The following is a 27798-nucleotide window of genomic DNA, read 5'->3' on the forward strand; positions in this document are numbered from 1 at the left end:
TAACAAGAACTGTACTTCTTCCGCCCCTTGCTGGTCGAAGAGACAAAAGGTTTGTTTTCATTGATCTTATCAAACCACATTATTTGGCTGATTCTCAACAGTAAGCCACGTGGGCTCCTAGGTTAGCCATCGCTTTCCTCTATCACACAGGAAGTTCAGATGGAAGCTTTAATACCTAAAGAGGAGTCCTTTTTTTCAACGAGAAACAGAAGACAATGAAGTATTGCTTCTCCCTGGTGCAACAACAACCACTGTACAATCAACTAGTACTGAAACACAAATTTCACTAAAATGTACGCCCATTATGCCACAGATTGAGTCATCTCCTGATTCTACAAAACCTGCATCCGGTTACTGTGTGGATTACAACTTTTCAGAGTCAAATGAACCTAAGATAGCGATGCAGCCGCCGCCTCGTCCTTTCAAGCTACAAGTATGTGCTCTCTATCTTTGGCTGAAAAAGACATACTTTGTTACTCCATGGTTCCATCTCTGGATTACAATTGGACTACTAGTCCTGGCCCTCTGGGTCGGTTTGGGGTCTTTTTCCAAGTTCTAAATGGACATTATCTCCCAGGCTGCTCTGCAGTACAACTTGTGAACTTGGTATTGAACCACGTGCATCATCGCACTGTGAACAAAGGGACCTGCCCCTGGTAAACATGACAGGTGTTCTAATTCACAGAGGAATAGTGTGGGAAAGGGGAGAATATGATGCGTATGGCCCTACTGAACATTTGCAAATTCCGTATTTGTTTAAAATGTCTTTGAATTACATCACCTCTAGTACTTGCTCTTATGATTGGGACATTGATACAGAGCATGAAGCCAGTGTACCACAGGCCATTTATAATTTCAACCAATGGGAACACTGTCCAACACCACCAAAAGGTAGTTCAAAATTATTTGTACAGAAATGTGCTTATTTTTCTGGTTTTGACTTATCAGACAGCTTCACATTTGTACAGGCTTGCACCTACATCTGCAAAGAAAAATATGCTAACAAACACCAAACTGATATACTCGGCTTCTTCTCTTTCCCAGCTGTCTGTACAGGGTTTCAACTTTTGGAAAGACACTATAGATACAAAGCCTGTTTGGGGGGCGAAAGATTGGCAGGGTCAGGGAACTGAGGCTTTGTTTAGAGCATGCCTCATACCACACCAAATGATTTTATGGCAAGACCCGGACCGAGGCCAATATTATGCAACCACCTTTATTGCCACCACTCCTGCAGCTCTTTCAAAGAATAAAGAACTTTAAAATTCTGACTAAATAAAATGACAGACCCATCACAGCCTTCTTTTTTTTGGTGCAGCTCCTACATATACGTAACTGTGCGGAGAAATTAATGAGGATTTGTATGGAATATAGGATTTGAAAATCCTTTTGTTTAACCGCATCCGCGCTGAGAGAATTCTGCTCCTGCGCTGAGATATTCAAAAACGCACTTTACATGACGAGCTGGGCTCGTCATGAGCGTGGAAGGGGTTAGATGTAGTTGTTTCTATTTCTGGAAGTAAGATTTGTTTGGAAGAGGTTTGTTATTTTCAAGTGAAATTCTTTACATACAGGACGGGGTTTGGGGTTATGTATCATTATGGGTTTATAACAGTGACTATAGTGTAAAATTTATAGCTGGGACGGAGTTGTGAGGAAAGAAAAATATTTCATTCTTAATTAGAGGCCTGGGGGTGTTGGTTGTCAGTTACCTCAATGGCCTCCATGCGCGAACAGGCTTTCGAAGCCATCAGTGCGAGTAGAGGCGTGTGATTCCGTCTCACTCCAGTAGCAGCTGTGCCTCTGTCGCGTGAAGTGAAGACCTCATTCGCAGGTCGTCTTTTGGCGATTTGAAGGAGGGTGCATCAATTGGGCTTGCGTGCCTTGATAGAATCCATTTAACTAAACTAAATTAATAAATTGTTTGAACGAGGACTGCTGCTATTTTTGGTCACACAGAGGTTTGGCATTTTCAGACTTTCTGAGCACAGCGATGGTGGGAATAAATGAAGGAGTTTCATTTTTCGACTAAACTCAACGGCTATTTCAATAGATTGGGCGATTTCAAACCAATTATCGGGGTGTGTCACTCAGGAATATTAATTCACTGAGAGTTGATTTAGGACTGGAGGGCTGAGTTGTAATAGTGACAGTTGGAGGAAAGGTTGAATAGTTGTGGATCGATCGCGGTTGGATCTCGCAATTGAAAACACTTTTTATTGGTTTTGATTATTAGAGTGAGGAAGGCTTTATGAGGACTGAAGAACGAACTCCGAGGAAGCTCCGTTGGAGGAACGGCTGAAGAAAGCTTAGGAAGAAGAGGCCTGGGGAGTTGAGTTTACAGACGGAGAGAAGTTCAGAGGCCATCATGGGCAGGACTGAGGCAGCTTAAGAAGCAAGGTGCTGGTGAGCGGGGAAGGAAAAGATGAGGTGACCACGCTTCAAGTCTATGCCGGGGGCTGCGCTGGAGCGACCGCTCGCCCTCCCCCGTTCACTGCGGGAGCTCGGCCCACCACACACTGCAGTTGATTCTTTAAGTTTAGAATGCTTTATTGAGATGAAATACGCAGTAGAACATCAGTGCACATTGTAGAAGCAGAGGCCAAAGAGTAAGTAGTAGGAAAATGATCACAGAATGTGACTATAACAGGAAAGATACAAATAAAACCAATTTGAACCTAGAGTTAGAGTCTGTATTAGAGGAGGGGAGAGAAGGAAGGGGGAGAGACAGAGAAGGAAGAAAGAAGGCAGGAAGGAGAGAGAAGGAAGGAAGGAGAGAGAAGGGAAGGAAGGAAGGAGGGAAGGAAGGAGGGAAGGAGAGAAGGAAGGAGAGAGAAGGAAGGGGGAGAGAGAGAGAAGGAAGAAAGAAGGCAGGAAGGAGAGAGAAGGAAGGAAGGAGAGAGAAGGGAAGGAAGGAAGGAGGGAAGGAAGGAGGGAAGGAAGGAGGGAAGGAAGGAGAGAGAAGGAAGGAAGGAAGGAGAGAGAAGGAAGGAAGGAAGGAAGGAGAGAAGGAAGGAAGGAAGGAGAGAGAAGGAAGGAAGGAGAGAGAAGGAAGGAAGGAGAGAGAAGGAAGGAAGGAGAGAGAAGGAAGGAAGGAGAGAGAAGGAAGGAAGGAAGGAAGGAAGGAAGGAAGGAGAGAGAAGGAAGGAAGGAAGGAGAGAGAAGGAAGGAAGGAAGGAGAGAGAAGGAAGGAAGGAAGGAAGGAGAGAGAAGGAAGGAAGGAAGGAGAGAGAAGGAAGGAAGGAAGGAGAGAGAAGGAAGGAAGGAGAGAGAAGGAAGGAAGGAAGGAAGGAAGGAGAGAAAGGAAGGAAGGAAGGAGAGAAAGGAAGGAAGGAGAGAGAAGGAAGGAAGGAAGGAGAGAGAAGGAAGGAAGGAAGGAAGGAGAGAGAAGGAAGGAAGGAAGGAGAGAGAAGGAAGGAAGGAAGGAGAGAGAAGGAAGGAAGGAAGGAGAGAGAAGGAAGGAAGGAAGGAGAGAGAAGGAAGGAAGGAGAGAGAAGGAAGGAAGGAAGGAAGGAAGGAGAGAAAGGAAGGAAGGAGAGAAAGGAAGGAGAGAGAAGGAAGGAAGGAAGGAAGGAAGGAAGGAAGGAGAGAAAGGAAGGAAGGAGAGAAAGGAAGGAGAGAGAAGGAAGGAAGGAAGGAAGGAAGGAAGGAAGGAAGGAGAGAAAGGAAGGAAGGAGAGAAAGGAAGGAGAGAGAAGGAAGGAAGGAAGGAAGGAGAGAGAAGGAAGGAAGGAAGGAGAGAGAAGGAAGGAAGGAAGGAGAGAGAAGGAAGGAAGGAAGGAGAGAGAAGGAAGGAAGGAAGGAAGGGAAGGAAGGAAGGAAGGAGAGAGAAGGAAGGAAGGAGAGAAAGGAAGGAGAGAGAAGGAAGGAAGGAAGGAGAAGGAAGGAAGGAAGGAGAGAGAAGGAAGGAAGGAAGGAGAGAGAAGGAAGGAAGGAAGGAAGGAGAGAGAAGGAAGGAAGGAAGGAAGGAGAGAGAAGGAAGGAAGGAAGGAGAGAGAAGGAAGGAAGGAAGGAGAGAGAAGGAAGGAAGGAAGGAAGGAGAGAGAAGGAAGGAAGGAAGGAGAGAGAAGGAAGGAAGGAAGGAAGGAGAGAGAAGGAAGGAAGGAAGGAGAGAGAAGGAAGGAAGGAGAGAGAAGGAAGGAAGGAGAGAGAAGGAAGGAAGGAAGGAAGGAAGGAGAGAAAGGAAGGAGAGAGAAGGAAGGAAGGAGAGAAAGGAAGGAGAGAGAAGGAAGGAAGGAAGGAAGGAGAAGGAAGGAAGGAAGGAGAGAGAAGGAAGGAAGGAAGGAAGGAGAGAGAAGGAAGGAAGGAAGGAAGGAGAGAGAAGGAAGGAAGGAAGGAAGGAGAGAGAAGGAAGGAAGGAGAGAAAGGAAGGAAGGAAGGAAGGAGAGAGAAGGAAGGAAGGAAGGAGAGAGAAGGAAGGAAGGAAGGAGAGAGAAGGAAGGAAGGAAGGAGAGAGAAGGAAGGAAGGAAGGAAGGAGAGAGAAGGAAGGAAGGAAGGAGAGAGAAGGAAGGAAGGAAGGAAGGAGAGAGAAGGAAGGAAGGAAGGAGAGAGAAGGAAGGAAGGAGAGAGAAGGAAGGAAGGAGAGAGAAGGAAGGAAGGACGGAAGGAGGGGTGAACAGTGGCAGCAAGACAACAATGAAGAGAGAACGACAAGAAAGAAAAATAAAGTATTAGTAAAAGAGGGGAACAAATATTGAACTTGCATCCGTGTCTGACCTGCTTCGGCGGCCTCCCTGGCCCTACGGCCCCGGTCACCGGCGCCTCGGTGCTGTGGGCGGTGCCTCGGTCCCGGTGCTGCCTCCCCCGGTGCCCCCAGTCCCTCGATCCCGGTGCTGCCTCCCCCGGTGCCCCCAGTCCCTCGGTCCCGGTGCTCCCGGTCCCGGTGCTCTCGGTCCCGGTGCAGCCCCCTGGGCCGTGGTCGTCCGCGTGTTGAACTGGGCTCGGCCTCAGTCGGCGGCCTCCATCTTGGGGACCGCCCGGAAGTGAGGTCACGGCGGCCATGTTCGTGACGGGATTCCAGAAACGTACCTGCCACTGACGGCGCCATCTTTGTGCAGGTAAACCCTCGCCAGCCAATCAGTAGCAAGGGATGGCGCGGGACGCTCTTTGAAGCACCTCTCAGAGCCGCCGGACACACTGAACCCCGTTCATTGTCCCGCCCTCGCACACCTGAGATGCCTGACTTCCGGGGACGCAGCTTCCGGCCCTCACAGACATGGCCGTTGCTTTCCTTCCGGTAACGGTTCCCGCGCCGCCCCGGCCGCTGCTCCCGGAGGCCGCTCGGTCTTAGCCGCCGGTGCCCGCACGAAGCCCCCCGGGAGAGCTGCAGAAGCCCCGCACGCACCCCGCTGCCTCCGGGGGCAGGATGTGACCAGAAGAGCCGAGGAGAGGCCACACCCCGCGCGCACACGACAGGAGGCGCGAGCAGGTAGACACGTGGGGGCCTCGGAGCCCCGGGGGGCGGGGGAGGCGGGGGCTGCCCCCTCCGGGCACCCCCAGCGGCGCACACGTGACCACGGGGACGGACCGTGGAGGGAGGGAGGGGGCCCTGGGGTCAATGTGAGCAGCACCGTGAGCTCAACCCACCGTGTGCAGGATCACAGCCCCCCGTGTGCAGGATCACAACACAACCCCATACATGCCAACATTTCAGGAGAGCAAAGTGGGAGATTTAAAAAAAAAATCTGGAGAATGGGACTTTAAATCGCGTTACTGGCATGTATGGGCTTTGGAAGTGGCTGCTGTAGGATCGGACATTTGAAACGTAAATGCACGTTTTTTTCTTACCTTTCAGAAGCATGGAGCATAATGGCAGGCAGAGAGGGTGATGCAAGTGTTGGGCACTGGCCTGGCAGGTTGTTGGCAGTGCATGCACCTCCCACCCCCCTGTGGAAGCCCGGGCTGAAACAGCTGCCCCCCCTCCCCCAGTACTTCGCAGGTCTTTAAATGACTATTCCCTTGTTAATGACGCTTTGTTGGTTTTTCACCCCTTCGAGAGCTCCTGCATCGCCACTCTTTTGTGGAAGAATTAGCACTTTACACAATACCAAGCCCTGTCAGCTAAAACCCCACAGGAATCAGTTTTTGGTTGTAGGAATCGGGAGGCGGGAGACTAGCCTTCAAATCAGTAGTCTCGCGACTGAATCGGGAGGGTTGGCATATCTGCAACCCACCGTGTGCAGGATCACAACACAACCCACCCCACCGTGTGCAGGATCACAACCCAACCCACCGTGTGCACAAGCACAACCCACCGTGTGCAGGAACACAACCCAACCCACCGTGTGCAGGAACACAACCCACCGTGTGCAGGATCACAACCCACCGTGAGCAGGATCACAACCCACCGTGTGCAGGATCACAACCCACCGTGTGCAGGATCACAACCCACCATGTGCAGGATCTCAACACAACCCACCATGTGCAGGATCACAAGACAACCCACCGTGTGCAGGATCACAACCCCTGTGTGCAGGATCCAACCCACCGTGTGCAGGATCACAACCCACTGTGTGCAGGATCACAACACAACCCACCATGTGCAGGATCACAACACAACCCACCGTGTGCAGGATCACAACCCACTGTGGGCAGGATCACATCACAACCCACCGTGTGCAGGATCACAACCCACCGTGTGCAGGATCACAACCCACCGTTTGCAGGTTCACAACACAACCCACCGTGTGCAGAATCACAAGACAACCCACCGTGTGCAGAATCACAAGACAACCCACCGCGTGCAGGATCACAACCCAACCCACCGTGTGCAGGTTCACAACACAACCCACCGTGTGCAGGTTCACAACACAACCCACCGTGTGCAGGTTCACAACACAACCCACCGTGTGCAGGTTCACAACACAACCCACCGTGTGCAGAATCACAACACAACCCACCGTGTGCAGAATCACAACACAACCCACCGTGTGCAGGATCACAACCCACTGTGTGCAGGATCACAACACAACCCACTGTGTGCAGTATCACAAGTTCAACCCACCGTGTGCAGGATCACAACCCACCGTGTGCAGGATCACAACCCGCCGTGTGCAGGATCACAAGACAACCCGCCGTGTGCAGGATGACAACCCACTGTGGGCAGGATCACAACACAACCCACCGTGTGCAGGATCACAACCCACCGTGTGCAGGATCACAACACATCCCACCTTGTACAGAATCACAACCCACCGTGTGCAGGATCACAACACAACCCACCGTGTGCAGGATCACATCACAACCCACTGTGTGCAGGATCACAACCCACCGTGTGCAGGATCACAACACAACCCACCTTATGCAGAATCACAACCCACTGTGTGCCCAAACACAACACAACCGACCTTATGCAGAATCACAACCCACTGTGCAGGAACTCGACACACTGTGTGCAGGGACAGAACACATTGTGTGCAGTATCAGGAACACAGCCCACCATGTGCACGAACACAGCATACTGTGTACAGTAGCAGGGGCACAAACACAACCCACCGTGTGCAGGAACACAACCCACCTTGTTCCGCAGCAGGAATACAGCCCACTGTGTCCACGGACAAAACCCATGTGGACGAGCACAACCCACCATGTGCAGGAACACAACCCACCTTGTGCAGCAGCAAATCAGTCGTGTCTGCCCCTCACTCGTGTGCCGGACAGATTCTGAACAGGTGTAAGTGTAGGATAATGCACAGAGGTGCACTATCCCATTTTATGGTATGCCACTGTGTAGAGTGGGGCAATGTGTTCTGTATGTAACATGGTGAAAGGTGTTGTATTTTGTAATGGATCATGAACTTTCCACTCACCAGTGCCTTGGTTTGGGTCGTACCAAGTTCCCTCTTTGGCCGCTTGATTGATGCATTGCATGCAGTTCTTGCTTTTCATTGAGCGTATTCTGTGGGCCTGGGTTGGGGTATCAAAGAGACCTCCTGACCTGCACTGATCGCCGTTCTCTGGCTTCTGGATTGGGGTGTCGCTCTCCCCTTCTTACCTAGAGTGGGGTCTGCTCGGAGTTCTGATTGGGGCTTTACTAGCCCTGCTCAACCTGCACTGTTTGCTTGTCTCAATTGATTTGTCATAGGCTCCTGCCTACCTGCGCTGCTCTATAATCACCTTCTTTTGTACCCATTCCACTCGCCGTATACTTTTTATTTACTTCTAAGATCCTTCTTTTCATATAATCTCATATTAATTTAAGTTCTTATTTGTCTTTATTTAGGGATTTGTTCTAAACGGATTGGTGCTGTAATTTTCCTTCACCGAGAGCCTGAATTATCTAAAATAATTTCCTGACTCCAGCAAACGAGATGATGGAAAAATCTACAGTAGGTGAGGTTGCCAGATCTTATTGTCATTGGATTGAATGTTATCTTTTGAAAAGCCAATATCCACAATACACGCAATGCTTTAAGTACAAGGTGCTGCCTGTCATGGTACGTGTATTTGTGAAGCACACTATCACCCATGGTGTATCCTGGCACTGAGCGTGTGTGCCAGCCCTGCCTTGGATCTGATGGATATGTTTTATTTTTTATTTTAAACATTTCTTTATTGTTCATTATAGTAAGATGTATACATCTCATAAGTTACACATTACATTACTATGTGGATTTACTGGTTCCTGATGATAGAACTAATGTCTACAGTTTCTATTCGCTTTTTACTGGTTCAGTTTATATCCTGAATGACATTGGTTTTCAAGTCAAGTACGTTATGCAATGAACTAAAGAACTCCTCGAACCCCCCCCCCCCCGCAACTAACCAGTGTCGCTACATGATCCTGTCCTCAACTGTATCCCTATCCTTTAGATGGCCACCACCCCAATGTTCTGATTGTGACCAGCTGTTCCACTGTAGTGTAGTTCCTATATTCCCAATAGGCTCTGCGCATTGGAATAACATAAACAATAGTTTAGACGTAGGACTGAGGTCATCTAGGTCTCTACTGAATATGTTAAACTTAATTATGAATGCCAGCTAGCTCAGAGGTCACTAGAAACTTTCTCGAATGAACAGGAAGGAGTTAACTTTCCTGATTAGACAAGAAGGGATTAGTTTCTGACAACCATATAAACATGTCAACTTTGCTCCCTCCAGAATAAGGAGTATATCTCCAGAGTCGTGTGAAAACAATTGACAGCTATTTCACTCAGTCAATCTTGCATGCTTAGTTTCACCAGAGTGCAGAGAAATAGAGAGACAGGCTTTTTCAATAAAAGGTGTTATTTATTGAGCAGTCTTCTTTCTCATGCAAGAGAAGTGGATTGCCACAATCGCAATACTTGTCATAAAGTAAAGTGCGTACAGTAAAAGGAGTATTATGAAATAATACTGTAAAAGCATTGATATGGTTTTCTGAGCCATATGATACTTAAAATGGATAAAATATATACATACATAAAATCATTGTCTAAACGTGCTCAACTGGTGTTTCTAAAATACGCCTACCCCGGTGTACCTGACCTAAGCCTAATACGTGGGAAGGAGTAAGTAAGTTAAGATAGTTTTGCCAAGAATCTGCTCCAAGAATTCTCTAAGGATTTAATCAGCTCCGTACCTTGTTTATAGAATGAAGGAGGTCTTGTATCTCTCTCTCAGGACTCGATCTGCCAGCAACCCACAAGGGTGACTGGAAACACTGGGGCTGGATTTCTCGGCAGGAGAAAAGACAGCGTCTCTCTCAGTGCGTCAGTGGGTGGGTCGGCTTCCTTCAGCACTCGCATCAGCTGGGCGTCAGGCAAGTAGATAGCCGCTCTGCTTCAAACCACCGGGTGTTTGCTAAGGCAGATGCTGGTATATTTATATCTGGAAGGTGCCGAGTTTGACGTAAGGTTGGACATAAGACGTCACTAAGAACTCGCAGTTCTTTTAGGACTCCAGGAGTTCTTGTACAAATCAAAACAAAAGCAGGGGGAATTCCCGGGCTGCTGGAGGCTTGGTTTGTTTAAAGAACGCATTGTACTTTCTAGGAGTCTATGGGAGTAGCCTTGCCGTATTTAGACTGCATTGGCTATGACTAAATATGGATATGATTCTTATGCCTTTATAAGGATATTATTTGTTATAACCACATAAGGGCAGGAATCGGGAATATTTTAAATAGGATCCTAGATACGTTCACAACACCCACTCCACGTATAATGTCCATCATTACTAAATACTAAGCAATACTAAACATATAACGATGCATGTGTTTTCCAACCCACCCCAAAATACATAAATTGCCTTTGAAATGGTATATGGTATATACACGAAAATGAGTATTTGTACTGTACGGTTTTCAAGCAGTGGTATCATTCAGGTAATGCATATATAAATATAGGCTGAATGAATTGCGAAAATTACATTCATGAAATGGCTCTTAATACAGAAAAGAAGGTCGAGACCATTTCATCACATAGTTTTACAATACTGTACATGTGCTAGAGGCTAAGTCAAAATATTGTTTCTAGAGTCTTTAAAAATAGAAGTTCTGTTCTCTAAGAATAGTTCTACTTTAAGCAGAGTACTGTGTGCCAGAAAAAAAGGTAAATATTTTGGAAATGGAAAATAATTTCACTTTCAGGGGAAAAAAATAGTTCCAATTGTTTTCAGTAGTGTTGTTTATCAAAAAACTGAAGGCCGAATTCGGAGTTCAGGGAACGCTGTGTGCTCGTTGTTTTAAAAGTCATTCTCGTTGTTAGGAGAGCACATCATATCAGACAGGCTTGCGAAAAATTGGTCTACAACAGTAGGTGAGATTTCGACCAAGTTCGAAAAAGCTGAAATAGTGCATATATGAGAATCCTCAATCAATCAATCAATCATGACACTTGTATAGCGCACTACTCACCCGGAAGGGTCTCAAGGCACTTGGGGGAAGGGGTCCGCTACTTCACGAACAGCCAGGTCTTGAGTTGTTTCCTGAAGGCGAGGTGGTCCTGGGTCAGCCGAAGGTGGATGGGGAGGGAGTTCCATGTCTTGGCCGCCAGGTAGGAGAAGGATCTGCCTCTGGCGGTGGCTCTTCAGATGCGTGGTACGGCGGCGAGGGCGAGGCTAGTAGACCGTAGCTGGCGGGTGGGCGTGTAGAAGGTCAGGCGGTCGTTGAGGTACTTGGGGCCCAGGTCGTGGAGAGACTTGTGTGCGTGGGTGAGGAGCCTGAACGTGATCCTCTTGTTGACGGGGAGCCAGTGCAGGTCCCTCAGGTGGCCGGAGATGTGGCTGCGTCGGGGAATGTCCAGGATGAGACGGGCAGAGGCGCTCTGGATGCGTTGGAGTCTTTTCTGTAGCTTGGCTGTGGTTCCGGCATAGAGTGTGTTTCCGTAGTACAGTCGGATGGTGACTATGGCCTTCGTGACCGTCTTCCTGGTTTCGGTCGGGATCCATCAGAAGATCATGCGAAGGGTGTGAAAGCATGATGAGGAGACGGCGTTGACTTGTCTGGTCATCGAGAGGGAGGAGTCCAGGATGAAGCCCAGGTTGCGTGCGTGGTCTGTTGGCTTGGGAGCGGTGCCCAGGGCTGGGGGCCACCAAGAGTCGTCCCAGGCGGAGGGCGATGGTCCCAGGATGAGGACTTCCGTCTTGTCTGAGTTCAGTTTCAGGCGGCTGTTCTTCATCCACTCGGCGACGTCTTTCATCCCTTCTTGTAGGCTGGTTCTGGCGGTGTCGGGGTCTCTGGTGAGGGAGAGGATCAGCTGGGTGTCGTCGGCGTAGGAGATGATGTTGAGGTTGTGTTGGCGTGCGATGGCAGCAAGAGGTCTCATGTAGACGTTGAAGAGGGTGGGGCTGAGTGATGATCCTTGCGGGACGCCGCAGATGACTTCGGTGGCCTCGGATCGACATGGGGGGAGGCGAACTCTCTGTGTTCTTCCGGCGAGGAACAAGATGATCCACTCCAGTGCCTTCTCTTGGACGCCGATGTTGCTGAGGCGTTGGACTAGGGTGCGGTGGCAGACAGTGTCGAATGCTGCAGAGAGGTCCAGGAGGATGAGTGCCGCTGTTTCCCCGTTGTCGAGCAGGGCTCGGATGTCGTCGGTGGCTGCGATGAGGGCGGTCTCAGTGCTATGGTTGGCTCTGAAACCGGACTGCGAGAGGTCGAGGGATCCGTTCATCTCGAGGAAGGCGGCAAGCTGTCTGTTGACGATCTTCTCGATGACTTTGGCAGGAAAAGGGAGGAGCGAGATGGGGCGGAAGTTTTTGAGGTCGGTGGGGTCCGCTGTTGGTTTCTTCAGTAGGGCGCTGAGCTCGGCATGCTTCCAGCTCTCCGGGAAGGTCGCGGTGTTGAAGGAGGTGTTGATGACGTCCCGGAGTTGGGGTGTAATGGTGGAGTCGGCCTTGTTGAAGACGTGGTGGGGACAGGGGTTGGTTGCAGATCCCGAGTGGATGGTGTTCATCGTGCGGGCTGTGTCTTCGGTGGTCACCGTGGTCCAGGTGCGGAGGGTGGCGGTGGGGTGCGTTGGTTCGACGGTTGGGTGCATGGATGGTGCGGCGAAACTGTTGTGGATGTCCGCAATCTTGCTGTGGAAGAACGAGGCAAGAGAGTCTCAGAGATCTTGTGAAGGAGTGATGTCGTTGTTGCTGGTGCTGGGGTTGGAGAACTCCTTGACGATGCTGAAGAGTTCCTTGCTGTCATGGACGTTGTTGTCCAGTCGTTCCTTCAGTGATTTCTTCTAGGTGGTGCGGATGAGCTGGTGGTGCTTGCGGGTGGCGTGTTTCAGGGCGGTCATGTTGTCAGTGGTCTGGTCGAGGAGCCAGGCTTTCTCGAGGGTGCGGCAGGTCTTCTTGGAGTCCTTGAGTTCGTTGGTGAACCAGGGGGCCTTCTTGCTTCTGGGTCTGCTGGGAGGGTTCTTCAGTGGAGCGAGGTTGTCGGCGCAGGCGGTCAGCCACTGCGTGAAGTTGCGGGCTGCTTCGTTGGGGTCCGTTGTGCTGGCAGGTGGGTTCTGGCTGAGGGAGGTGGTGAGCTGGTCGGCGGTGATCTTGCTCCAGCTCCTGTGAGGAACCTGTTGCGGGTGGTGGTGGCTTGTGGTTTTTCTGAAGCTGAAGTGGACGCAGCTGTGGTCGGTCCAGTGGAGTCCGGTGGTGTGGCTGAAGGTGATGTGCTTGCTGGATGAGTAGACGGGATCAAGCGTGTGGCCGGCGTAGTGGGTGGGGGTGTTGACCAGTTGCTTGAGTCCGAGGTTGGCGAGGTTGTCCAGCAGGGCGGCGGTGTTGCGGTCCTTGTTGTTCTCCAGGTGGAAGTTGAGGTCCCCTAGGAGGATGTAGTCGGCGGAGGGGAGGGCGTTTGGGCTGATGAAGTCCGTGATGTCTTCGCTGAATTGTGTGCGTGGTCCCTGGGGGTCTGTAGATGAGGTGCCTCTGAGGGTCGTCTTTGGGTCGGTGTGAATCTGGAAGTGGAGGTGCTCGGAGGCGGCGAAGGTGTCGTTGGAGTCGGTCGTGATGCGGATGGTGTTCTTGTGGACGATGGCGATGCCTCCTCTGGTCTGGTTGACGCAGTCCCTCCTGATGATCTTGTACCCGTCCGGGATGGCGATGGCGATGTCGGGGCTGAGGAGACGTTCATCCAGGTTTCCGTGAGGAAGGTGATGTCTGGTGATGTTGTGTCGAGGAGGTTCCAGAGTTCCACGGCGTGTCTGTGGACGGAGCCGGTGTTGAGCAGGATGCACTTGAGGTTGCTGCTGGTGCTTGGCTTGGCGGGCGCGGTGCAGGTTCGGAGGCAAGTGAACTTGCAGGTTCTGCAGGTGAAAGGTCCGTGAATGCGTTTCGGGGCAGCCCGGCAGCAGGTGGGGTCCCGGCCGTCATTGCTATCATCGATGTCTGGTTCAGCAATGCTCACTGAAGGTTGTACCTGTGTGGTGCTGCTTTCATCTCGTACTTCACCGCCACCTAATCGTAATGGTGAAGTCTCAACGAATGCCATCATCAGAATAGGTAGCCGCTGGGGACAACACGTTGCATAAGCCGTTACCGAACCAAGCAAAGTATCAATATCCATAGGTACTGCTGATGGTAGTGTAAGACAGACGTCCAACACGCATTCTTCTCCGCATAGCAGACATCAAAGCACAAGTAAGATGCAATCTTGTCATTTTGGTCTGAATGAAAGAAACCAGGTAGTATTCAGATCTCTTAGCCGGGCAAAGCCGAGGACTTTAGTGATCCGTTCTCTGTAACGTATGGCCAGGATCGTTTCTTCCATCGTAGCCTGAGTTTTGTCTGTGGCTTGACTTGCCATATCGAAGCAGAAGTAACAAAAATAAAATTCCTGCTACGAGTACCAAAAGAAGAGGCAGGCCGCCGAATACAGAATGCACAAAATTCGGGAAGATGCCAAGAACTGTTTCAAAGGGTGCTAACAGTCCCGAAAAAATTGTCTTAGATACATGTGCAATGCCACTGGTATCAGACATGTTTAAAATTTGAACTAACTTTTCTACGAAATGCACGGGCAATTTGTCGATAATAATGTATGTATTAATGTATGTATCTCTGCCGCTGTCCTTGCAACTTGCAGATCATACGTCTCTTTGGACGAGGTTAAAGGCACAGTTGTCTGTAAAAGAATTCCTTCTGCTTAAAGTATCAATTCGTATAGAAGAGATATTCAGAGAAGGCCATATTGTAGCCTCCATGTCTGGTTTGCTGTTTGGATACAATACTTACATACAGCAAATGACCCTGGAAGTAACGGTTACGAGATAGGCTTTTCCTGGCACCATGCCACAACAGCTGTGGTCACTTATTAGAACGTAGCTGCCGTTAGAAAGTTGTCTGAAAAAAGGCTCTATCTGTGTTGCAAGAGTGCCATGCAGGTGACATGAAAGGTAGTTTGATGAACCTTTGCAGGCTCCATGCAAGTTAATACCTTGACACAGAAGTGTACCACATAGTGATTTTTTACAGTTGTTACCACTAAAAGATACTTCTTTTTTCCCTTCACTATAACATTTATGTGTAAAAGGTAAATTCCAGGTTGACTTGATGTATCCTTTACCCAACCTTTCATACAGGCCTGCTGGTATATATTTTCGGCAATATTGAAACTGAAAAGTTATCGGAATTGTAATTGTTCCATGTATTATTCATTCAATGACAGGTCTCTCTGACATTGTCAATGGTAATCTTTCAAGTTTTTTAATGCTCAGAATTGTATAGTCTGCTCCTTTTTGTGCCAAACTGATTTGTTTATCAGTAAGGTTAAAGATAAAAAATAATGACGTTATGTTGATTAGACGCCATGGCACGTAGCCTGAACGCAGGTTTTGTAACGTCCACCCTAGCTGTACAATAGAACGCAATTGGGACTGGCCATGTTGTAACATTAGCATATACTGCTCTATTATATCAATAGCAGATGATATAATGCTGTCCAGTGAATAAATTCTGGAGGACAGTCGTTAACCCATTGTCCACTACAGAAAGTGATTTTTCCAAATTAATACGATCAATTTCTCGTATTTTTTCAGCAGTTTCAATTTGCATTACTTTCCAAGCTTCGTTGTAAGCAGCGTATATACCAGCGTATATGAAACGTTTTTGACCCTGTTTGCGAGGTCCCAATATAAAATCTCGCAAGTCAGCACCTTCTTTAAGTAAAGTCAAGTGTTGCTTAATTTCTGGCAGTGTGGATTTCTGTAGCCACTCAAGGCATAGTTTTCCTACACTATATGTTGTAACTATCCCTTGATGTTGTCTCTGGGAGTATCTTGGGTCTGGCCTATTCTGTTTGAACCCCTGTGTTTTGTTCAGGAATCTATCTTGACAGTTATTTGTGTCTGTGGGCCAGATCAACCATTTTTTCCAATCAGGATTGTAGGAAGGTAGATACCTGACTATGGTTACCCCCGACTTTTTGCCTGGTGTTTTGCTGGTTTTCCGACTTAGTTGACCTGGGGCCCTGCCAATCGGGACCCCAGGCCTACTGCTCTCTCTCTAAAATGGATTCCATGTACCTTAGGTACCTTTCCAATTGGTACTGGGCCACCGTATCAGACCCTGTAACTCAGGGCATCGGTGTACCCAGGGCCTACCAGGGGCTGAAACATGTATTATGCCACCCCTGGATGGCCATCTAAATCTGACACAACTGGCTGCGCGACCGCTGGGGCAACGTGGCGTACTCGCCCGTTGCTGTAGGTATAGTATCCCTATATCTAACCCTAAAATGGACACCTGAGTTCCTATCAGTCACTCCTATGGCAGGCCTTAACAATCCTGAAGGCAGAGTGCGTGGAACCGTGTGAATTGGGCTCTGGCACGAGCCGAGCCCGGTTGCAGCTTGCGGAACCAAGACCCAATGGCTGTTCCATGATAACGCGTATCATATCGGTAACTTCTGTATAGCGTTATCAAGACATGTCGAGTAAGGTGTCCTACGAATCGGGATGCTGCCCCCTCACCAATTCTGGCGACGAGGTTAGCATTCCGCCCTTCTAGAGGGACACGACATGTACGTAACCGTGAACCCCGGTTAAAGTTAACTGAAGCCTCAGCTCCACAAAATGGACGCTGCCACTACAGACACGCGTCTGACCTCCTGCTGCTGGGAGTCCTTCCAGCGAGGAGAGCTTGGACAAAGGGTTTCCTGTCAGGGGCGGTGTTCGCACCATCCCAGACAGGGTTTTGTGTATTCTGGGTAGGTAGGGCTTTGCAGGAAGGTGACTGCAGAGTGGCACCCCGGTGCTCACTACGCATCTGCCGGCTAGAACCAGTTCCAGGGGCGCGCAGCCCCTGACCTGGGTAAAGTCCGGCAGGGGAGAGGGGTGTAACTACCCCCCTTCCTGGTCCCACCCCTAGGGCAGGACCTAGTCATGTACCCACCCCTTTCTTTAGGATAAAGGCCGGAGCGGGGACCCTTCCAAATTAGATCATCTTTGAATCAAGAACTACTTTCTACGAAAGGACACTCGAGACTCTTCTCAAGATTTCTCCCTTGTAGCTAAGGAGTAGTCACCCTGCACCCGCAGGCACCATCTAAGAACTCTGAGGTTTGCTGCAAGTCCTTCCTCAGGAATCCGACGACCCAGCTCGACGAGAACCGGCTTCCCTGGCACCTCTGACCTCTACCCACATCGTCAGCTCAGCTGAGATCTGTGGGTGCGACGAGACCTCGAGGGACCGGCCATCATCAAAACCTGCACGCTTTCTTAAACCAGCACGATCACCGAAGGAATCCTCTGGTGAGTGCTCTGGGGCCCGAGAAGCCCCGACCCTGAGCCGCTTCAGCATCGAAGTGCAGTCTCCCAGCATCTCCACGATCTGCGTGGGGCCCTTCTGCTTTGCTGCTCAGCACGTTGTCCGATCACTAGCCGCTGGCTTGTGACTCTCTTGACGACATCCGACAAACCACCGCTGCTGGTCTGGTTTCTCCAGACCTGCCTTTGCTCTCTTTTACGAGAGGAGCAACCCGGACCCTCCTGGTCCACTCAAGACTCCATTTTAGGCCCACCACGTGGCCCTGAAATCTGCCAAGGCTTGTTGCCCCAATCCTGGGCCCAGCGACGCCGACAGCATCAACCTTCGTGGGACAGCTCGCACCTCCATCCTGGTCGCCGACAATGCCTCCTGGTCCGTGAGACTGCAGAGCCTAGCGTCGCCCACTCACCTAGTCGAGGTGACGGCCATCCGGTGCCCTCCTGGTACCCTCTGACTACTGGCTAGTAGTACGAACTTGGTCCCCTCTGCTTTCAGGTATCATCGATCTCTGATCCAGGCTTGGATCGCTACGAACTATTCTTCACTGGTCGCCGGCCAGCAACTCCTTCCTTCCGGCTCCTGGCTCGTCAGCGAAGACCCCCGACGCCTGTAAAGACTTGTGCAGCCGCAGCCCTTGTGGCTAGGTAACTCCGGCATTTCGGTGCCCGCATAGCTTCCTTACTTAAGGGTCCCGAGTCCCTCGCTTCCGACTTGCCTTATCGGGTCCGCCCGAGACCACTAAAACTTTCCGTGCCCTCGGGCACTTGTATTGATTGTGCACTTGAAGTATTTTCCTAAGAGTTTTGTTCTGTGCTTAGTACCCTGTCCTCATAAAGAGTCCAGGGCTTTTGTGATTCTAATAAATACACTGTTTATTTTCATAACACTTGTGTGGTGTCCTTTCACTTGGTGTTCAAGGGGTATGTGATGGTATAACAGCTGGCTTAACACGCCCTCTAGAGTTTAGCCCGAAGACTGCTCGTATCCACGCTACTAGGATAGCTGGTCTAAGGTTGACTTACAACCAATCACAATAAGGGTCGTTTGGACCGATGCATAGTGCTCACTAGAATAGTGAACACTGCATATCGGGCCAACTTCTCACAAGGATTTGTTCTGTTTTGGTGTAAAATATGGGATAAGTCCATCTCCACATCTGTATTGCTATTACTATCAGTTATGAGCTTTGGTACAGACGGTTTGTTTAAGTCTGCAAGAGAATCATGTTCAGACTCCTCACCCCACGCACACAAAGCTCTCCACAACCAAGGCCCCAAATACCTCAACGACCGTCTGACCTTCTATGCCCCCCCCGCCAACTACGTTACACCAGCCACACCCTCGCTGCCGTTCCCCGCATCCGAAGAGCCACTGTGGGAGGAAGATCCTTCTCCTACCTGGCTGCCAAGACGTGGAACTCCCTCCCCATCCACCTCCGTCTGACCCAAGACCACCTCGCCTTCAGAAAGCAACTCAAGACCTGGCTGTTCGAGCAGTAGCGGACCCCCCTCCCCCAAGCGCCTTGAGACCCTCCGGGTAAGTAGCGCGCTATACAAATGCCCTGATTGATTGATTGATTGATTTATCTTGGCTAGGCCAAGACAGGTTGTTTGCTGAATGGTATCATTCAGGAATATTATCTGTTCTGGGATCATGTAGGCTCTAAATAATGCTTCTAGACCTTGTACCTGCCAGTCTTTTGTACCCCAGATGGTTTTTGTCTCAATGTTGTTTTTCCAAAATTCAAAACCAAATGTAGAAATTTTTTCATAAAATTTTTCAGAATAAATCAATTTAGTATTTGTCAACATTGTTTTCATTCCTGTCTTATTTAACATTTTAAAATAAAACGTTTCTGGATCACTGTTATTAAACCCTGAGAAGTATGTGAATTTCTCATAAAATGTTTTCGAACTGCCTTTTGGCGGTGTTGGACAATGTTCCCATTGGTTATAAGTAAAAACATTTCTAGGATTAGCAGATTTATGCAAATAGTGATGTCCATAACGATTATAGCAATACATTTGTGAATCTGAGATGTTATTAATATTTTCAAAGTCCCAATCATCAGAGAAAGTACTTGGTGTCACAAAGTCACTTAAGGAAACCATTGAACTAGTGTGGATATTTCAAGAGCTCAATCGGGCCAATGAATTTTCCCAAACTTAAAACCAAGATGAACCAAAGTATGAGGAAAAGTACACCTAACACAATCCATAATTCAGTCCATAGAGAAATCAGATATGTTTCTTTGAGTTGATGAAAATGTTCAGTCATTTTTTAGGGCTCGCCTGCTGATGCGCTCTTGCGCATAGCTGGCGAAGCTCTATAGGGGCCTAAACAGAGTTTAACTACTGGCGATTCCACTGCCGATTCCTTGCAGTCCATGTGCTTTTTAACTCATTGCGCACGCGCAATGAGTTAAAATGCGCGTGCACAGCATCAAATCGTCAGCTTGGTGCCGCCAGCAGCTCTTCCCGCTCCGCCCCCTGCTGCATCAAAGGCTTTTTCACGGCCGGCCGTGGCCCTCGTTTCTGCATTTTTATCAGCGCAGCTCTTTCATGTGCGCCGCGCTGATTCTGCTTTAATTTTTGTATGTATTTACCCTGCTCCTCCACCACCCCACCGCTCTCTCTCCCACCTCCATTTCAATCAATCACGGGCTCCAGCAACACAGCAGAGCCACGTGGACAGGAACAGAGGGCTGTGCAGGTAGTCTCTCATGCCCTCGCTATAAGGCTGAAGAGCTGCTGGCAGAGACCGGTGTCCCTGCCTCGCCCTTTGCTGAAAATCACAGCTCGCAGCGTTTGTTTAAAAGCTGTGTTTTGACTATCCTGCAAGGCTGTGAGCGTTTGAGGACAATCCTCTCAGCACGAACTCTGCTTTGTAAACAATACACAGCAGTTGACCCTGTTCCCTGCAGACTTGCCCATCTTCCCACAGCGGCGCACTCAGAGCGCCATGTTCAATGCAAACAGTGCGCTCTTAAGCGGAGCCATTTACAGGCCAGTCCGTACTTCCAGAACTTGGGAACTGCACTCAAAGCTCCTCGTTCTTTACACGGAGACACGGAAGGCGCTGCACGCCCTAAGCTGGAATATTTATATTTAGCCCATGTTTCCAGAGCTCGGCCATCGCACTGAGCAAGCCGGCAAACATTGTTCTGATTTCATACATGAGCCCCAAGTCCGTTCAGGGCAGCGTTTCTGTGAGGCTACCCACAGCGCTTGGTTTTAATCTGATGCTTTAAAACGTTGAGAGCACGGAACACACCGCCATCTGGCTAGCATTGGTCTGGTTTCATGCACGAGCTCCGAGCTCGTTCAGGACTGCGTATTGTTGGTTGATTGCAGCACGTGTGGTAATGGTCAAACGCAAGAAAATGGTCATTATGGATTCGGGGCAGTTTATTATTGTAAGCGTTTTTTTTTTATTGTCTGAGGTTTACATTTTAATTTTTAACTTCTTGTGCATGCAATTCAACGTAATGTGTTTGTTTGCACTAATGATGGCCGCCTCACACGCGAGGTGCAATTAGGGGGAATCTGCAGCGGCGCTTGGCGGCAACTCAAGCAAATGTATAAGACTTTGAGGTAGTTATTATCGAATGGGGATGTTTTATTTGTTGTCTGAGCAATTATCACGTTCTCAATTTTCACGATGTGCATTCAATGCAGATGTGGTACCGCCAGGACAATGCTTATGTGCCCTGGATTGTCTTGCCCACAATTGCAGCCAAAGGTCCATGTGGTGGTAAGGGCGGCGGCCTCGCTTGGTTCTTCTCATCTATGCTGAGTAGAACAATGTATTTCGGAGAGCCTCCATGGTACCCAGGGTCATTTGGGCCACTAGATGGCGCTACTCTGTGTTTATCGAGTGATGATTATGACCACTAAATATATCATGTTTGTTTGTGTTCTAAGGGAGGCTGTTTACGCATTGTCAGCATGGGAATGCTTTCTTGCCCGGGACTGACTTGCCGTGTTACGCCATCTTTCAAGCGGTAATTACAGCTGCCTATTTGACACGTAGGATTATTACACATTCTGTCCAGTAACATTAGCTGCAGCTAGCTGTCTCTGTACTTCAAATATTGAAACTGACGTATGCTGTCATAACATTTTCTGTTGCTTGTCAGGCAAAATGCTTTCTTTTTGGCTGCCTCCATGCACGCTCATATCAACATATATTAGCATAGAGAAGTGTGGTATTGGATGCCTTTGTTTAGCAAGGGGAACAAGAGGTGAGAATAGTTTCTATGTTGTATACGTCAAGGCAGGGCTCAGGTCCATCTCGGCGGGACCCATGTGGAAAGGTCTTCTCCTGACTCTGCTACCCTCCTGCCTTAATGCATCAGGTCTCACATTTACCCGCGCTTGAGCTATTGGCATTGTAAATGACAATGCCTTTTATTTATGTTTTGGCTTTTGAAACATAAATAAAATGCATTGTCATTTACAATGCCAATAGCTTAAACTTGTTAGACTTTAGTATTACTTTTACTGTTAACACCCACCCCTCCCATCACCTCAAACAGCATACATTTTCTTAAAAACACGTCGCGATATCCTGCAGAGCGATTGCAAGTGGCGCCACCAACATTTACATATTCAAGTGGATGAAAGGACGCAGCAATTCACTGGATCAACTGTCGCTGCCTTCCCCTCGCCTGCAGCCACATGCAACAGCCGCACAGTGACTGGCACGTGCTGGTTTTGTGATCACGAAATCTGTACGAGGGAAGTGTGCAGTGCTGCGAGCCCCTTCACTTCACTATGTGTGTGGCCTCACTTAGCGCTCCTGCCAGCGCTCACAGTTATTCCGGGGCTTTCTTTGTACTGGTGCCACACCGTTTCAAATAAATGAAGATTCACATTTTTAAATCAGTACTTTAAATAAATGCATTGCCATGAGAATTGGTAAATATTCGGATGTAAGGGGGTGGGGCCTTTTAGAAATACCTTTATAGATAAATCTTGAAATCATGCAACTATTTATAATGTACAACATGTTAAAGTCGTCATAAAATACACTGAACATATTCTTCACAAAAGTTATTTACAATACTTTAAGCTATTGCTATTATAAATTACAAGAACTTTTATTTAAGTATTAATTATTTACAAAAATTAAAAGCCATTTGTATTTGTAATATGAATACATCTAAGTCACGTACATATAAAAGATGTTGCATTACAAATGCTATAAGTGTCACATTTGCAAAAGTTAAAAGTATTGGCATTGTAAATGACAAAGCTATTAATTTTGCTATTTTCAAGACCAACACATAAAAAAAAATTGTCATTTACAAAACCAATAGATCCAACTTTTCTAATGCGAGACCTATTGCATTTCCAATGCTTGTTCTTTGAAAGTTTTTGTTGCTGGCGTTTCTTCATGTTCACTTGGATCATCAGAAAAGTCATCGAAATTGATGAAGTAGCCAGATGCAGTTCTGTCAATTGTTGGAATTGCTTCCGGATTTTCATTTGTCTTTGGATCTTTCTTTAGCACATTAGTATAGTCCAAGGCTACATCGTTGTAGACAGGTGTTTGACGAACTGTTGCAATTTGGGTTTCAAGAGGCACAAGTTCCATGGCTTTGTTGCATAGTCCTTTTTTATTCACTGCATGTTTATCAAATGTGATTAGTCTCTCAGTTTGAACCTCTTGGATTGTAGCAAGATTTGGTCTTCTGTTATTTCTTGGGAGTCCACTGGGCCTACTACTTATTATTGGCCACATAATTGTGGTTTTACCAGGTCGATTGATACAACTCTGTTCTCCTTTTTACCAGCAAGGGGCGGTAGTACTACTGATCTTGTTCCACTGACAGCTAAAACAGGTACTGCTTTTCTGTAAGAAGGCCCAAATTCTTTCCTCACCGCAATCTTTTCTCTGACCAGATCCCCAATCTTTGGAATCCAGACAGGTCTTACTGGGACAGGTGGTTTTTTAGGTCGAGCATTCGAGACCTCTTGTATACTTTAGTATACCTCTTGCTTACTTGAATATGTGGACACTAGTCGGACGCGCGCTTTTTCAGTGTCAGATTTGTCCTTGTGAGCGCGCGTTTGCTGCTGGCTGTTTGCTGTGAATGTGTGCGAGCGCTTTCGCTTTCGGTTATGTCCTTTCCCTCACCCGTAGCTGTTAAAACACTCTGCCCCTGGCCCACATCAACCACATCGTTTTAGTAATCGCTGATGTTGCTCCAGACGTACTTCAAAGACCCTCTTCTGTATTTGGGCATTCTTCCCCGTGGTTACCGACTCTTGTTTCTTCTAGCCAACACTGTTAGTCGCTCGTTACAGTTGGATCTCTTTGCCAGGAGTGTAATTTATTTTCAAAAGCCGGCCGCGCAAGCAGCAGTAACGACGGCGACATCTTGCTTTTGCAGGCTTTGCGATCTGCGTGTTTCCCAGGTCTTTACAGCACTTTATTCTTTCATAATGTGTTTACTTTCCGAGTTTGGAGGGAAAGGGATAAAGGTCGTGCAGATTGGAGGGTACATGCTGATGAGACGTGGGAGTTTGCGAAAGAAAGAGGGGCATGTTGGTGTGAGAGGCAGGATATACCGATGAGACAGGGAGGTAGCGTGCATTCGAGGGGTGGCGGTCGGGGGCAATCCAGGCTCCTGTAACCTCTGCTGCCCCTTATCCCTGCATTACCCAAGCCCAGCCTCGCCTCCTCTGCCAGCTTCACGGCCGGCCGGTCGCAGCGCTTCATAGCACTTTATTATTTGCCAATGTTTTTACTTTCTGAGCACAGCCGGTCGCAGGGCTTCACAGCACTTTATTATTTAATAATGTTTTTAATGTCTGAGCACGGCCGGTTGCAGCGCCTCATGGCACTTTATAGAAATAACATTTTTACTTTCTGAGCACGGCTGGTCGCAGGGCTTCACAGCACTTTAATCTTCGATGATGTGTTACTTTCCGAGATTTAGGGTCGGCCGTTCTAGCTGTTAAACCATGTCTAGGGGCCCTGCGCTGCAGGGGCCCGCGTTACCTCCCATCCCCGATGACTTCAAGCTGTGGAAATCGAAGTATGGAGATGAGGGGAGAAAGGTCGTGCAGATTGGAGGGTACATGCTGATGAGACTTGGGGGTTGGTTGCCGAAAGAAAGAGGGGCATGCTGGTGTGAGAGGCAGCACATACCGATGAGACAGGTAGGTAGCGTGCATTCGAGGGGTGGCGGTCGGCGGCAGTCCAGGCTTCTGTAACTTCTGCTGCCCCTTCCCTGCATTACCCAAGCCCAGCCTCGCCTCCTCCGCCAGCTTCACGGCCGGCCGGCCGGTCGCAGCGCTTCACAGCACTTTATTATTTGCCAATGTTTTTCCTTTCCGGGCACGGCCGGTCGAAGGGCTTCATAGCACTTTATTATTTGATAATGTTTTTACTTCGAGGAGTCGAGCGAAATGCTGTGCATGGGCGGCCTGCTGTGCCACTTCTTTTCAATCTCCTAGTACTTGGGCCGGCTCCTCAGGCGTTGCTCCGGGCCCCAGCTGCACGAAAAACCTCTTGTGTGCCTGCGCAAGTAGCCGCTCTTCCTCACACTTTTCAGGTTACTGCTGCTGCACTTTAACTCCAGGGAGCACGCCAGCGGCATGCTGCCGATCCTCGCTGCCCCCCTGCCAGCACACTGCCGGGTCTTTATTGGTGCACCCGTGTATGCCCCCGACAGAGGCAAACCGAGGGCACCTTGGCCACACCACTGCAGTGGTTAGTATTCCTTGAAAGCATTTGCCTCGAGGTAATTTGCAAACGTGAAGCATTCTTCAAAATTTCACCACGCAGCACGCTATTTATTTGCAGTCTGCACCCATTATTGTGTTCCACTGTGCTTGTGCAAATTATCAAAGCAAAAAAAAAAGCAAGCACTCACCTGGACTTCTTCTGGGTGCCTTCAATGCCGGACCAGATTCGGGGGCGTTCCTGAGAACAGGCTTTCGGCTGACGTAGCCAAAAGCCAAAAATTCTTGGGAACGCCCCCGAATCTGGTCCGAGATTGACGGACAGAGCCTTCTCCCAATGGCTAGCCTCCATTTATGGAGCTAGCCAATGGGAGGAGGGGGTGTAGACCCGACCCCACACACAAATCATATGGTTTTTGGCGCATGCGCACTACGTGCGCATCGCCAGTCAAAACCTAACAAAAAATGGAACTAAAGACTTGCAGAAACAAAGCGGCTCCTAAACAAGATAGCCTTCATTTGTCCTTCTTGAGAAAGACGCATAGAACAAAGAAACACATGCCATGCAATTCAAGTTTCAAATGATAACCGCTGCCTCTGAGAAGCATCGTCGTTTCCCATTTTCACAGTTCGAGACTCCGGCTGCTGCGTCTCTCCCAACATGGGGCCCTTTACAAAGGGGCCATTTTTCGGATTCATACTTTCCGAGATAGCCACACAGCTAACCCCGAGCCCCATGTAATGTTATTTTGCATACTTTGAATTCTGAACCCCATACTTACAATTTTCAAAAGGATGCAACATGCTTTCAGATGAAGACACAGAACTGGTTGAAGTTGTAACACATGACATGACGGCATCTGGCAATTATGCTTAAGAAGCATGAATGGTGCTCAGGTGTATCATTCACTGGCTGAGAAGAGTGAAAAAAGTGTGTTTCAGAAGATAAATGCCTGTCGCATTAACCAAAGAGAATCCCTTCCCACTGCATAAAACCTACTTGCTTCTTCTTAGAAACTGCAGCAAGATGATGCCAACATTCAAAAATCAAGCTTATTTTATGTGTAACTTTTCATCCTGCCATTAGCTGTTCGCAGAAGTTCACATGCCATCTGCAAGGGAGTTTGCATTATAGGTTTGCTATACTGTCGGAAGAAAAGTCACTTCATATACCATGAAGCTAAAACACTTGAAGGTAATTTAACAATTAACTGATTTTTTTCAGGGTAATACCATAAGTTGGTAATTGCATTAACTTTATGTGAGCGTACCGAAACGAATAATCCGAATGGCCCATCTAGCCCCAATGCATTTTTCAGAGTACCACTTGCATGCAGTTTCAGCTCAGGACAGCCCTGTGGTAGACCTAAAAACATTTGGAAGTAGATAGCCCTTAGTTAGCATTTCTATAGGCACGGTGTCCTGGCAGAGGGGTGTGTTTTATTTAGTTAATATTTTGTCTGCCTGCTCACACTTCAATGCCACACAATTTAACTCTACACATTTCTATTCCACTCAACATAATTCGACAATATACCATTTAACTCAACACAATTACACAAACCACCACATACATCAAATCCACACAACAACATTCCACCTCATGCCATCAAATTCAGCAGCACATCACATAATTAAACTCCACTACATACCCCTCCACAATAAAAAATAAAAATGCATATAATTACCCTCCCAACCATGCAATCCCACTCCACATTATTCCAAAACACTCAATACCACAAAATTACTCACCACATACGTCCACTGCACGCCATGACACACAATTCCATAACACAAATCAACTCCATAACACACAGTACCACCACAAACAAATACACAACTATCAATTCCAATACAACTCCTGAGGGTCTGCCCGGCATCACCGGAGCGATCCTGAGGGGCGAGAGCCGCAGGAGGGCTCTTGGGTCTGCACCGGACTGGGGAGTTTTGTGCTGTTGGTCGCGCCTGGTACCCCGGGCGCTGTACGACCCACGGGAGGGCTCCTGGATGTCTGACGTCTCACCCGTCGACATCGGAGCGCTCCTGCAGTTGCGGATGTGACAGGGAGCAACACGCTTGCAAATGCAAATCGCCTGCGGCGGAGCGGTCGGCGCCTTCGGGCGTGATTGGAGGGCGCCGGGAGTGCAGACGACTGGATCCACCGGAGCCGGCTCCTTCTCACCGCAGCGCCCCCCCCCGAAGGCAACGAGGTAGCTGGCGCCGCGGAGCTTGACTGGAGCTCACCCCCGGGGAACTCCCTCCCATCTACATCGGCGACTGCAGGCGCGAACCTGTTAAAGGGACGTCCTCTGACCCCCCTCCCTCGACAGCTGCAACACACCTCACCGAGACATCGGTTATCCCCCCCCCCCCCCCCCCCCCCCCCCCCCTGCCGCCGCAGTGGATGCAAGGGGGCATCGAGTGGCCGCCTACAGCCCTAAAGGTGTGTGCTCATAACTATTATTTTCACTGTCACCATAACTCTGTATGCCGGTATTCCCTGCCGGTTTCCCCCCCCTTCGCTACCGGGATGGACCAAACCAAAACCTCCCCCTAACAAAGGGTTTTATGTCGACGTGGCAGAGTCTCTCTGTTGGCTAAAATGGCGGGGGCTATAAACTAGAGTAATAAATCTCCCCACTGCTCATAGCTGACCATGAGGCTGCATTCCAACTCGGTCAGGGGTCACCTGTACTGAGATAAGGCTCCTTCCTCCTCTCTCATCTTCACCAAGCAGCAACATGGAAGCAGCAACATAGAAGTTGGACCAACTGGACCTGCCCATTAATAGAAATGGAAACTGGGCTTGCTAACCCAACAACAACAGACAAAGGACTTATACTCCTACCTCTCTATTCCCTCTATGGCGGCCATCTTAGACTAGTACACCACGGTGGTTGCCATCTTAGACTAGTCAGTCTCCCTCATTAAC

General features: G+C 48.8%; 2 protein-coding genes across 5 annotated transcripts in view; one reads left to right on the forward strand and one right to left on the reverse strand.

Annotated features, from left to right (window-relative positions):
• Positions 1 to 4984, reverse strand: part of LOC147725798 (uncharacterized) — a 91954-nt gene extending 86970 nt beyond the window's left edge. The window contains exon 1 of one of the 4 annotated variants that reach the window (XR_015309251.1): positions 4730 to 4984. The gene's annotated coding sequence lies outside the window, so the exon portion shown is untranslated. Of the gene's footprint in view, positions 1 to 4716 lie in introns of all 4 variants that reach the window. The other 3 variants (XR_015309252.1, XM_086959946.1, XM_086959947.1) reach the window with 3 other exon arrangements.
• Positions 4985 to 5214: 230 nt separating this feature from the next.
• LOC147725799 (uncharacterized) overlaps positions 5215 to 27798 on the forward strand; it is a 454961-nt gene continuing 432377 nt past the window's right edge. Inside the window, exons 1-2 of the mRNA XM_086959949.1 lie at positions 5215 to 5428; positions 8222 to 8331. Coding sequence (XP_086816075.1) covers positions 8310 to 8331 — 22 coding nt within the window. The 5' untranslated portion in view covers positions 5215 to 5428; positions 8222 to 8309. The remainder of the gene's footprint in view (positions 5429 to 8221; positions 8332 to 27798) is intronic.

Source organism: Lissotriton vulgaris, chromosome 3_1 (assembly GCF_964263255.1).
Source record: "Lissotriton vulgaris chromosome 3_1, aLisVul1.2, whole genome shotgun sequence".
NCBI lineage: Eukaryota > Metazoa > Chordata > Amphibia > Caudata > Salamandridae > Lissotriton > Lissotriton vulgaris.